The sequence below is a fragment of the Acomys russatus genome, chromosome 24 (genome assembly GCF_903995435.1).
Source record: "Acomys russatus chromosome 24, mAcoRus1.1, whole genome shotgun sequence".
Classification (NCBI taxonomy): domain Eukaryota; kingdom Metazoa; phylum Chordata; class Mammalia; order Rodentia; family Muridae; genus Acomys; species Acomys russatus.
The window spans coordinates 54,743,720-54,757,068 of NC_067160.1; the positions used below are offsets into that span (position 1 = coordinate 54,743,720).

The following is a 13,349-nucleotide window of genomic DNA, read 5'->3' on the forward strand; positions in this document are numbered from 1 at the left end:
CCCTCACAGTCCAGTGCTGTCTGAAACTCTGGCCTAGTTAAGAACAACAGCAGGCCGGGGCTTACTTGCTCAGCTCCTTGCTGTGCGCATCTGCTCCCTGCTCTATCAGTCTGTCCAGCACTTCCATTGGGGAGGTAGAGGGCACACTGTCTTCCTCTGGCTTTCCTTTCACTTTCTTCAGCAGCTCCTCAGTCTTCTTGCTGACAAAGTGACAGGCAGTCTTTGGCAAGGCCACCTCAAAGAGATGATCATACGGGGGAGGCTGCCCACTTCCAAAGCTCACTCCCCTCTGAGGTGGAATTTTGCAAGGGCTGGGAGTGAGAATACTGGTCTCCAGAGAAGTCTGGCCATCTCTGTCCCCAGCGGGGCTGGCATCAGCATTGCCGGAGGGTGGGTCTATGGGAGTAAAGGCTTGCTTTGGTGTGTCAGGCCCATGTTTGTCCAGGGAGTAGTGCAAAGGCTCAGGGTTCGCGCCGGACCCCTGCGTCCCCGAGGCTGCCACATGAGTCTTCCGCTGAGAACCAGAAAGACTGTCTCGGTAGAAGGGAGAGTCAAAGCCCCCTCGAGGAACTACAGGATCCGCCTCCGCAGTGGTGATCTCAGAAAGCTCTTTAGATATCGCAGCTGAAACCAGGAAGAAACAAGGGAACCCTGTAAACACTCAACCAGACAAATGGGCTTGTGCATTACAGGGGAGTTAAAGCTGCCCATCCTCTCCCTGTACACGCTGGAACAAACACCCCTTTCACCCCAACACAGGAAGCCAAGCAAGCCTGAGCTATGACTCTAGAGCCCAGCTCTGAGAGCGAAGAGGGATCCCTTCATCACCTTGTAGCAACCCACACAAGTTACCTTCTTCCTTATCCTTCTCAGTACTGTCTTCCTCAGAAGCCAGGTCACCTAGGAAATCCGGGAGATTCCTCAGAGTAACCGAGTCTTTGCTGCCAGGTGGATCCTCTGCAGAGAAAAGGAGACGACTCAGGTCAAACTGGCTAACGCTGCAGGCACAAAGCCATGCCACCGTGCACACATCTACAACCGTTCTTCCACACAGAGAAAGTTGGGACCACCCCAGAGGACGGAGAACTTATGCATCATTCAAATGGTTCAAATGGTTCCAAAGCACAATTCTCAGGCCATAATGTGTGCAATAATAGATAAAATCACCTAGTTTGACCTGCTCAAAGTAGATGCACTTCAGACGGCAGTTGGCAGCTTTCTAATACTGGTGTTTTTGTATCTCTAGGAGTTGGCATGAGCGACTTGAGCGCACCCTTACTCCACCTAGCTTAGCTTCTAAACCACAGAGTCCCACGCGCAGACACAGGCAGCACCATTCTTACCTCGGTCACTCAGATAATGCTGTCTCTGAAGGTAAGGCCTTGAGGACTCTGTTCTTTCTTCCTGGAAATGGAATCACACAGTGAAAATGCTGGGCATGTTTTGTGCAGCATAGAAATGGAGCTTAAAGGTTAGTACAGTGAACTGCTGGACTTCAAGATCTCTATAGAATCTTTAAAAATGTAAAGAGTTAAAGCTGGAGATGGCTCAGTGGTCACAAGCACTGGCTGCTCTTCCAGAGGACCCAGGATTGGTTCCCAGGACCCACATGAGAGCTCTATAACTCCATCTCTAAGTCCAACCCCTGAGTCAGATATAATTATCTGATGCTTTCTTCTGGCTCCTGTGGGCACCAGGAACCCAAACAGTCATACACATAAAATAAACACAAATATCTATATATCTATATCTATATATCTTCCACTTGTATCATTAAATCTACCAAAAATGTTTAATTTGAAATTAAAATGGAAATTTATTAATTTAAAGATAACACATCTATGTCATATTAATGTATATAGCATACTTTAGTAAAAAATAAAACATGCTTTCTAAAACAATAATTACTTGGAACTGCTACATTTTTGCAATTTCTTTTAATAACCTTTAATGAAAACCAGTTGAATTTGCCTACATTCTACTCTCAATGTGTTTCTGTGTGTTACTTTGGCTGAAACTAAGAAAATCAGGGTCCTTAGAAATATCTAACAATAAAATGTATAGTACATCTTACTGTCTCTAAACACAGTTATAGTATGGAACCTGAAAACACAAACTCTTCATTCTGCACATTTACTTTGTGTGCACATGCGCATTAGCTCATAGAGGCCAGAGGGTGTGCACTACCACTCTTCACTACACCCTCTTGAGGCAGGGTCTCTTACTTAACCGGGGGCTTGGACAGTAGCCAGCAAGCCCTAGTGATCCTCCTGCCTCCAACAGCAGGGCTTAGGAATACAGGCCTGCTCAGCAGCACCTGGATTTTTACATGGGTACTAGAATTTGAGCTAGATACTCAATGCTTACACCATTAGCACTGATGGCAAGCACACCATTTTTTTTGTTGTTTTGGAGAGTTTATTGTTTTGTTTTGTTTTTGTTTTTGGAGGCAGGGTTTCTCTCTGTATGTACCCCTGGCTGTCCTAGAGCTCACTCTATAGACCAGGCTGTCTTTGAACTCAAAGAACTGCTGGCTTCTGCCTCCCAAGTGCTGGGATTAAAAGCGTTTGCCACCATGCCTAGCCATGCTTTGTTTTTTGTAGACAGAGTCTCACTATATAGCACAAGATGACCCAGACCCTGCTACAGACTCTGCTAGTCTCAAACCCACAGAGATCTACCTGCTCTGCCTCCCAAGTGCTACCAGTAAAGGCTTACATCACCATGCCAGGCTCTAGGCACAGCTTTTTTGTTGTTTTCTTTTGGTTTTTGGTTTTCTTCAAAACAGAGTTTTTCTGTGTATCCTTGGCTGTCCTGGAACTCACTCTGTAGACCAGGCTGGCCTCAAACAGGCACAAGCTTTTTAATGACCTATTTTCCTTGCAAGTTGGATTTTACTATTGGCTACAGGTATCGTCATCAGTTGTTTACCTTGAAGTGACAGACTTGGTTCACTGTTTAAGAAACTATGAGAGGTAGGGGAAAAGAAATATGAACAAAGTACACGCAAGTATGAAAATGTTAAAATGGAATTCATTAGTCTGTATTGAATCTGGAAAAAAAAAAGTCATCTAAAAAAAAATTTCCTGGGGCTAGAAAGACAGTTCAGAGGTTAAGAGCACTGACTGCTCTTCCAGCGAACCCTGGTTCAAGTCCCGGCACCCACATGGCAGCTCACAACTGTCTGTAACTCCAAAATCTGACACCCATAGACATACATGAGAACAAAACACCAATGCACATAAAATTGAAAAAAAAAGAAAAAAAAAAACCCAAGAAATTTCCTGCAGGGTGTGGTGGTGCACACCTTTAATCTCAGCACTTGAGAGGCAGAGGCAGGCAGATCTCTGTCAGTTCGAGGTCAGCCTGGTCTACAAAGTGAGTCCAGGGCAGCCAAGGCTACACAGAGAAACAGAGAAACCATGTCTCGGGGCAGGGGCAGGGGGGAATTTCCTGCTAAATTTTTAGGCCTGAATAGACCATCTGTCAGTCACTTCTTGTTCAGATAAATCACATCCCACGAGGGGGGGGGGGGGGGACGACACAGCTAGTGCAGCTCCAATTCCAACAGCTGTGAGGCAGGACTCTCTTCACCCTGCAGTGTGCAGTGAAACACGCTCTGAGTAAGTTTCTTATTTTGCTCATTTGTTTGCTCTTTTGAGACAGGATCTCACTGCATCTATACTGGCCTTGAATTCATGATCCTCCTTGCCTCAGCCTCCGGAGCCCGGATTAAACGCGTGCCACAGTACCCAGCTACATACCTATGGGTATGCGCATATTTCAAGGTCCAGATTCATTAGAAAATGCATCATTCCTGCTTCTTCATGTAGAATCATGCTTTTCCCCTCCTCTGCCTTTCCTGTTTCTAAGCTAAAGAACCTGTTAGGGAGGACACAACACCTTCAGAGTCTGGTCTCTAACTTGATCCGTGCTAAGGAGTCAGGACCTTATTGCTGTCTGTACTGTCAATGCCGTGAGAAGGACACACAGAGGTAAAGGTGATCTAACCCACTGAGGGTCCTGGGGTTGGCCCGCCATAGCTTGAGAACTGGTGACATCTATTTTCAGTTACTACGGTTCAAGTCCATCCCGTTTGGGTCAGGGTTGTACCTGGCATAATTAGGCTTCACAAGGTGAGATGTGTGTTCACTGGCACCTCTGGCCCGACACTCACCTTCCGGGAAGGTGTCGCTGAGGCCTGGGAGGCTGGACCATGCACACAGTCATCTGGTGGACAGGGCAGGGCTGGAGGAGGAGAGGTTGCTGGGGTTCCTGAAGGAGTTCCTTTTCCACCTGCTCAGAGAGACAAGGACAACACATAGCAAGGCTGGGCCAAACATCAGAAAAGCTGTCATTTCCTTAACACTGCTGTCACTACAAATACAGTGGTCCAGTGAAAGTCTCAGAATCCAGATTAGTCTTGGTGTCTGGCTGTCTGTCTCTTTACTTTACTCATTCTGAAAAGCCCAGAAACTTTTATTAAATTTCAAAAACAAGTTTATCACTGTCAAATGGCTCCTAGAATCACTATGAGTTCCCCTTCACAAATAGGCCCAAACCAACCAATCAAGACCAACTAAGACCCACATACCAGTGGTACCAAAGGCTTTACTGTAGGGGTGTGACAGCTCAGGTGGGACATTTCCAGGAGACGTAGGAGGAGTGGTCATACCACAGACCATAGATGGGCTCCAGAGAGTAGCCTAGAAGTCAACAGAGAACATCAGCATCAGCAAGTGAGCACTGAGCCTGCTGAGGTCTCCAGCAATGTTCAGTTTAGATGCAGCCTTTTCAACTACAAGTAGCTTGTTGTTAAATCTTTACCAAGACAAGTTGCATTTCAACTGTCTGGACTCCAAGGTGATACGTGGCACCAGTGGCTTTCTCTGCTCCTATCAAGGACCCTCCTGAAACTCGCCCTGTGCAATTTCCCCATTACATTCTAAGTCCTGACCAATGGCCCAACTTCCCGGGGGTGGGGTGGGGGGAGGCACACTGAGTGGCACCATACTTGCAGCGGCTCAGGTAACAGCCGTGTTGACGAGGAACTCACACTCTGAGGTAGCTGCCCAGGTGGACTGAACAATATCAGCCGAGAGGTTGAGGAAGGGGTGGAAGTAGTGGCCCCTGAAATGAAAGGGAAGGAGGCAGGGGTGAGTATGGGGCGCCAGGTCACTCTGACAAACAGCCACAATCTTCTAGACCATCTGATACACTCAACTCTCTCTTGGGGCTTAGGCATCTCTGGGAACAAACTAACATTTAAAGGTTCTTGTGGGGTGTTTTGTTCATTTTGTCTCTGAGGCAGGGTTTCACTGTATAGCCCTGACTGCCCTTGAACTCAGAGATCCACTGCCTCTGCCTTCTGAGAGTTCAGATTAAAGGCGTGCGCCACCACATCCAGCCTTTAAAGATTCTTTAAGTGCCCTGTGGAAGTTAAAGTTCAGGCAGGTGTGACTCTATGCATTAGGATAACTGAAAGGGCACATCGTGTCTAACAGTCTGATGTGCAGCCTCCATCCTAGCTAAAGCCAAGCTCTGCTGTGATTCCAGACTCTCAGACTGTCAGTCTTCCTGTGGGCCCCACTGGAAGCACTAAGAAGGTTAAGTCACTTATGACACAGGGACCAGCTGGAAGCACTTGGACCCTTACTGTGTTATATGCTAAGGACTAGTCTGGCGATCTGCTCTGTTATCAGATCATAGGTGTGTCCCTGTAATCCCAGCATTCAGGAGGCAGTGGCAGGCGGGTCTCTCTGAGTTAGAGGCCGGCCTGGTCTACAAAGGGAGTCCAGGACAGCCAGGGCTACACAGAGAAACCCTGTCTCGAAAAAACAGAAACAAAAACAAAAAAAGAGACAGATACCGAGAATAGCTAAGCTTAGGGGATAGAAAATAATTCAAACAAAACAGAGGCAAACTCTAAAATATTTCAGGGAAAGTCCCTACTCTCTCCTCACTCACTGTCTAGTTATGCTGAGGGTATGGAAGGAGGAGCCTCCCCAGGGCACCCCATACATGTGCCTACAGCAGCCACAAGCCTTACTCTAGGAAGGGCACCGAAAGCTAGCAACAATAAAAGCAATGCTTTCCAGAGATTAAGGTGTGAACAGAGAGGCCCACAGTTGCATTTTACCATAGCTATTCTGTGTGTCCACATAAGGGCTGGCGGTGACATCAGCCGAGCGGTGAGGGAAGCAGGCAGAGAGCTGGTGAGACACAGAATAGCCATCTTCATATGAGGCTTCTGTGGGGTCCAGAGAGATTTTGGCACACTCTATTACAACATCATGAGTCTCTAACGTCTTCCACCTAGAAAGGGCAACACAGTCAAGACAGGCATGCACGAATTCACCTAGGCACATCAGTTAGACCATCAGGAGGCTGACTCAGTGCTGGCCACTGGACTGCCGCTAACAAAGAATGCAGCACAAGACAGCACAAGTCTAACAACCAGCCAGCCATCTAAGAAGCTACTTCCCCTAGTTAAAATGGCTTCATCAAGTTAACAGAAACTAGTTTGAAAGAAAAAAAAAAAAAAAACATCACCAACAAAGACAAAGAATAGCCTCTTAACTACACAGCCAGTTCTTGGGGATATCTGCTCTGAAACAAAGGTAATCAGAGAATGGGAGGGGCTGGAAAGCACCAATGAGCTGGACTGAGCTATAGTCTCCAAGCAAAGCCAAGGATTCTTCTAACATATCCCGGGCTAGGAATACTATGAGACCAATTAGGACTAACGGATATGTAAAGTACCATTAAAGAATTTCTTTGAGAGAGAGAGAGAGAAAGAGAGAGAGAGAGAAAGAAGGAAGGAGAGTGTGTGTGTGTGTGTGTGTGTGTGTGTGTGTGTGTGTGTGTCTCATTTAAGAGGGTGAGCCTCTGGCCTACCTCCAATTAATCCTACAGAAATATAGGAGTCAGTGCTAAGCCACAACATGGCTTTGTCAGAAATAAGGCCAGTCACAGGGAGCTGTCCTCCAGCTGAGTGGTCTGCACAACACTGTGAGCAGCAGGCTTTCAACAGACAGGTGGCTGCCAGGGCCAGGGAAACCTTTATTGTGGTCACAACTTAACAAATCTCATTTTATGTAGACCACACACCTCATTAAAGTCGGTTTAAAAATCATGCCTTCAGCCAGGCGTAGTGGTACACGCCTGTAATCCCAGCACTTGGGAGGCAGAGGCAGGCAGATCTCTGTGAGTTCAAGGCCAGCCAGGTCTACAAAGTGAGTCCAGGACAGCCAGGACTGTAAGAGAAATGCTGTCTTTAAAAAAAATAAAATATTAAAAAATAAATCATGCCTTCAAATACTCACCATCTTTTTGTTTGAGTTTTTTAGGGTTTGTTTTGTTTTTTTGAGACAGGATCTCTCTCTATGGTGCTGGCTCCCCTGAAACTCACTCTGTTGCCCAGGCTCTCCTTGAATTTGTGGCAGTCCCAAGTACTAAGACATACCCAACTATTTTTTTTCATTTTATTTATTTGGGGGCAGGGGACTGTCACAGCAAGGCATGTGGCAGTCAGAGGACAACTCTGGGAGTAAGTTCTTTCCTTCCACCATGTAAGTCCTAGGGTCTGAATAGGTCATCAGGCTTAGCAGAAGGCACCTGAAAAACCAATTACCCAGTGGATGTGGTGGTGCGCACCTGTAACCCCAGCCCTCAGGGAGGCAGAGGCAGGCAAATCAAGGCCAGCCTGGTCTATAGAGTAAGTCCAGGAAAGCCAGGGCTACACAGAAAAACCCTGTCTCGGAAAAGCAATACCCAAACAAACAAGACTGAAAAAAAACCCAACGAGCCATCTCATTACTTAAGTGGGGGAAAAAAAACCATAAAACTGTTCTTGTAAGTGCCCAGGAATAGACTGTTAGTATTAAGTATTGTAATTCAAAGAACTAGATGTGGGCTGGAAAATACCTCAGCAGGTAGAAGGATTTGCCCCACAAGTAAGCCTGGCAGACCTGGGTTTGGTTCCTGGTACCCACATAAAAAGCTAGATGTGGTGACATTGAATTGTAATCCCAGTAGTCTTATAACAAGATGGGAGACAGAGACAGGAGCACCAGCCAGAAGCTCCAGGGCCAGCATACTGCAGTGACAAAAACAGAGACCGTGCCTCAAAACAAAGTAAGAGAACTGACCCCTGAAAAGTTGCCCTCTGACCCCACATACACATGTCCCCCAGTCCCAATTACACAAACTAGCAGCTTGTCTGTAGCTCTGTCATAGATGCTTGCCCAACATCTGCAAGGTCTGTGCTTAATCTCCAGAAGCACAAAAACTTGGAGAGACAGGCAATATTCATTCTCTTGGGCTCTTTTTTATCTCTTCTGGGTCTGCCAAATGTTCTACAAATGCCCCCAAACAAGCAGACTGTGCACACTGCCCAAGCATAAACTTGCTTGTAGGACACAGCTTTACTGTCTGTGGCTCTAAGTTCATGGTCATTCTGACAGGATTCTTGTCCTCTGTCCATGTTCTCAGGGAAGAGGGCAGCAGCACTAAGGCCCTGTGGAGTCGCAGGCACTTATGGAATGCCTGTTCCTTCTCACGTGTTCAAAGTGTAATGCTAAATAACAAGAGAGGCCGTGCGGGGCACCATTAGAGCACAAGGCCGCTTCCCTAAGTGGCAAGTGCTTCCAGCTGGGGTTCTGGCTGCTGTAGGCATGTGTATGGGGGTGCCTGGGGGGCTCCCCTTTCCACACCTTCAGCATGTTCTTCTAGTGTTTTGAAATCTCACAAAGCTGAGGCTTGGCAGCATCCTTTGCCCTGACTGAGCTGAACACTACACAAGCACCTTCAATCTAGAAGCTTCAGCTTTAGGAAATTTCTTTTAACCGTTCTTCTATCAAAGTGTCCTCTTCTCGGCTGGGCCGTGGCGGCGCACGCCTTTAATCCCAGCACTCGGGAGGCAGGGGCAGCGGATCGCTGTGAGTTCAAGGCCAGCCTGGTCTACAAAGCGAGTCCAGGACAGGCATGGCTACACAGAGAAACCCTGTCTCGAAAAACAAAACAAAACAAAACAAAACAAAAAAACAAAAGAAAAGTGTCCTCTTTTCCTTTTAAAAGTGTTTTTTATTGGCTACTGGGCTCCACCCACCATCCTAAAGCTGTTCTCAGTCATCTGCCTCTGTTCTTTGTTCAACTGAGCCAGTTTCAGCTGTACCTCCAGTTCCTTAGCTGAAATACTTATTTGAGAGTTCATCTTAATTTCAAGAGCTCTCTAGTATGTCAGAATGCCTTTTACTGTGTCGCTCTGCCCTATACAACCATGCACAATCGCCTGCTCTGTGGCTTTGCTGTCAATGTCCCTTCCTAGCCCCCTTTCCTCACCATTGCTGTCTCTCTCACAGCAGACTGAGCTTTCTTCCAACCTCAGGTGCTGAGGTGCTATGTGCTGCTGACAGGAAAAGCCCCGAGCTAACATGGCTGACTGAACATTTTCACCTCACTACAATCTCCTGAAGTTCCACCATCTATACTAAGGCCTGTTTTCAAATACAAAGTGCAGGGAGGAGAAGATGACCTGGAGAGCAGCAGACACGTGGGAACAGGCATGTCCAACATGAGAAGCAAAGCCCTACCCAGAGCTCCAGACCACCAGGCAGCTGCCATATACAACATAACCCTCAGGAGTCCAAGAGATCACAGCATGCAGATCTTCTGGAACTGGAGATGAGAGGCAAGAAGCTAGAGACAGCAGCGGGGACAGGAACTGTTGGAGAGACACAGAGCATCTGAGGTCCCTTCTAACTCTATGTTCTAGAAAGTGGCTCTATTCCTCACTGGGAACTGGCTAGTCCCTGGCAAGGGGATTTTCTCCAGGAAAGTGAAGCCAGGCCAGAACAAAGCTTCAACAGAAGAGTTGGGGGCATGGCTCCAAGGCAAGAATGTTATGAGAAAGTACACAATCTAAATGCACAAGCCACCAAGCCCTCCTTGCCTACCTCTTCTGCAGAAGCAGCCAGGTCCTCGTCAGATCAGAAGAATTTTCTAAAAACCTGAACAGCTAAAAAAAAAAAAAAAAAAAAAAAACACAATCCCAGTGCTGGTGTCTCTCCCAGATGCTCAAATCCACACAGAAATGCTCTAGATCAAAACACCCAACCTCACCCCCAGCTTTCCTGTCCTCCCACTCAAGCACAGGAGAATCACCAAAGCTTTGCAAAAAGCCTCAAAGACTTAAAAAGAACAAATCAAAACAAGTGAATGAAAGGAGGAGGGCTTAGAAGAAACATACTATACAGGGAAAATAAAAAAGTCACTGTATCTCTGAGACGAAGATAGGTGACTAAGAAAAGCCCTCTGCACACTAAAACAAGCACTCAGGCAGAAAGCACAGCGTGGGAATAACTAAAGTGGGAGGGCTGAACATCACTGGCAAGGAAGCCTGCAGGAAGTGGACTACAGGACAGAAAGGAAAAATAGGCTTCCCTGTCACCACTGGGAGTGTAGGAAGGACAGGTATGGGGGAGGGGGTGAGGCGGGGAAGCACCATGCTTGAAACAGTAAAGAAAAAACTCTCTCTAAGACTTAAAAGCTTGTTATATGTTGACCAATGACAAATAGTTCTACACCAAGGTATGTCACAGGAAAGTTCAAAATATCATGCTAACAGAGATGTATTCTGCCAGCCCCCATAAAGACCATCAAAACCGTCAGCAAACAGCCATGGGTTCTGTCTCCAATCACTGGAGAAGACTGACTATCAGCATTCACACCCAGCCAAGCCAACTGCATCCTTCCTAAATGCTAGCACAACCAGAGCGAGGAGCTGGGAGATGGCCCAGTCAGAAAGTGCTAATACAGTCCCCAGAACCCACATCTACTACAGATACAAATAAACAAATAAAATTTTTTTAAAAAGCAGCAAAACACAGTGGGGTGCTTTGCTATGGTGAATTCCAGATTCAGTGAAAGACCATGCCTCAAAAAATAAGATGGAGAAGTGATTGAGGAAAGCAACTGCTTCCAGCTTTCACACACGCACACATGCATGTGTCTACTTGTCAACACACACATATACCAAGAAAGAAGACACAAAATACAGGAAACAGGAGATGCTGACCAAGAAAAGAAGCCAAGCAATGAACATCTCCAAAGCTCCTACTGTCCCCACTATCCTTTTAGCCAAGGGACAACATTAAGTGACCTAAGAAAACTTATCTTCACTACATACTGAGGACACTCTCACTCCCTAGATCAGCATTTGTTTTACTCCACAGAGGGCTTCCCAGGCCTCACATGTGACCTTGTGCAATGACTCCCTTGAAGGTAAAGGCAGACCATCAAAGCTGACAGCACTCCTGCCCTCATCCTCTGCAAGCATCTAAAGCAATCAGCTCTCAAAACAAGCCACATATATGGCAAACCACAGAAAGAACAGTGAGCAGAAAGGCAAGGCAGCGGCTGCCTCTGAGGTGGCCAGGGAGCAGGAGGAAGAGCTTCTCAGACAGAACCAACACACTGGAATGTTCTGGTTTTGAAGCTGGGCTAGCTGCGTGTTTGTGTGTTGTTCCACCTTGCTTTAAGCTTATTGGGGCTGCACCGCAGGAAGTACACTGGTAGAGGCAGGACTCTGTAAGGGTTACCAGGCATAAGGCAGATTGATAGCCCTGGCTCACTTGTCTCCCGAAAGCTTCCATCCCTTCATTGGGAATTGTAAGTTTGCCTGACAAGCAGAAGGTGCTGTCCTTCTTACAACTAGCAGGTTCAGTAGGTCCTCAGGACACACCTGAGAATGCCTGCAGGGCCCGTTGGGGGTGTGGATGGGGACAACAGTCAGGCACCTGGCAGTGATCATGGAGAAAGAGACCCAAGGTGGCTCATTATTCCAAATTTGGCCTTTCTGTAATCGCCTAGCTTTCAGCTACCCAATTAACCTCCCAACCCACTCAAATTACCAAAAAGCAAGCTTTCTGGGCTTACAGAGACAGGCAATGGATGGCACCATCTCTGCTCTGTTCACGGAGTCAGTAGCTCTCTGTGAGGAGTAGGCTTTAAACACAAAGTTCAACCCATTCTGCAAGTGGAACATCTGCATTCCCACAGGTATCCATAGATCACATTGCCAGTCTCTTAAGAGACTCAAAACTTGTCGCAAATTCAGTTTCTGTACCTTCGAGGGTCCAGTTCATGGTCCTTGGATCCAGTCACTAATTCCGGGTGAATTCGCACATGCTCCATCATTGGCTAGAAGAGTTTGGGTTGACAAAGTTATAGGTGTGAAGTTGTGTGTCAAACCCTACTTGACAAGAAAAGGAGTGACGTGCTGAATATGCTACAACACAGATGAACTGTGAAACAGGGTGAGAGGCCAATCACAAGAGAGCACACATGCATGAGCCCATGTATATCAAGTTCACAAAATAGCAGCTTCTGACTAGGGGGCCAGAAAGACGATTAGTGGCTGCCTAGGTTTGAAGTGGAGGTGTCAAGGATTTCTTCTCAAAAGCTCCCTGTCTGCCATACAATACAAAAGCTATAAAAGTACCTGCATAAAAGAAGGTCTAAGGATCAAACGAATGGGCAGGCTTTTGTTTTGTAGTTTGTTTCACTCACCTTGACCACTTCTTCAAATGTTTCCACATTTTCCTTCATACTATAGTGAGAGCGCAAGAAGGAGACGAAGTTGCAAGGGTACATTCCATAGAGGCGGTGAAAGAGGGCATAAACACTGGCGTGGAGATGGACAAGGTAGACTTCTGTCACGTGGCCTAAGGAAGGAAATCAGAGAGCATGGGCTCAGTCCTGAGGCTGCCAGCATGCTTCTTCCCTGACACTCTCTTACTGAGCTCCAGGAAGGTAAGACAGACGTAGATCTGGACATACTATGTGCTCCCGTTTAACACCCGCCAGTGGGGCCTTCAGGGACACTCCAATCTGCTTCATATGACCTAAAAGGGCATGTACACACCTCTGCCTTCCTCCTTCTCTCCAGCCACCCTTACAAGAAAGACTCCAAACACTCTTCACACACAGAGCTGCCTCCATATCACAGACACTCACCCTACAGTCTGCAGTGACATTTCTTGTCAGTTTCAGCATGGGTCTTGAAAAGGGGGCTCTCCCTGTGCCCCAGTGCCACACATAGCATTTGGTACATAATGAACATGTGAGGGTTTATAGGACGAACATGTAAGAGACTTTTAAAACCAAGATATGATCTTAGCTGTGCAGATTTATAACTTAAAAAGGAAACACTACAGATGCAGGAATTAGCTTAAATTGCTTGGATAATTCCATTATTCTGGTCTTACCAAGATCCTATGGAAAATCTAATTCTCTAGGAGTAACTGTTCCTTTCTCCCAACAAGATCTGAGCAGGCTGGCAGACCGGG

General features: G+C 46.8%; 1 protein-coding gene across 10 annotated transcripts in view; it reads right to left on the reverse strand.

Annotated features, from left to right (window-relative positions):
• Positions 1-13,349, reverse strand: part of Tsc1 (TSC complex subunit 1) — a 46,001-nt gene that overhangs the window by 9,543 nt on the left and 23,109 nt on the right. For all 10 annotated transcript variants that reach the window (XM_051166994.1, XM_051166996.1, XM_051166993.1 and 7 more), the window contains 9 exons: positions 12,571-12,725; positions 12,128-12,201; positions 6,140-6,315; positions 5,015-5,130; positions 4,595-4,706; positions 4,178-4,296; positions 1,344-1,404; positions 853-957; positions 66-624 (listed from right to left, as the gene is read on the reverse strand). In XM_051166994.1, coding sequence (XP_051022951.1) covers positions 66-624; positions 853-957; positions 1,344-1,404; positions 4,178-4,296; positions 4,595-4,706; positions 5,015-5,130; positions 6,140-6,315; positions 12,128-12,201; positions 12,571-12,725 — 1,477 coding nt within the window. The remainder of the gene's footprint in view (positions 1-65; positions 625-852; positions 958-1,343; positions 1,405-4,177; positions 4,297-4,594; positions 4,707-5,014; positions 5,131-6,139; positions 6,316-12,127; positions 12,202-12,570; positions 12,726-13,349) is intronic.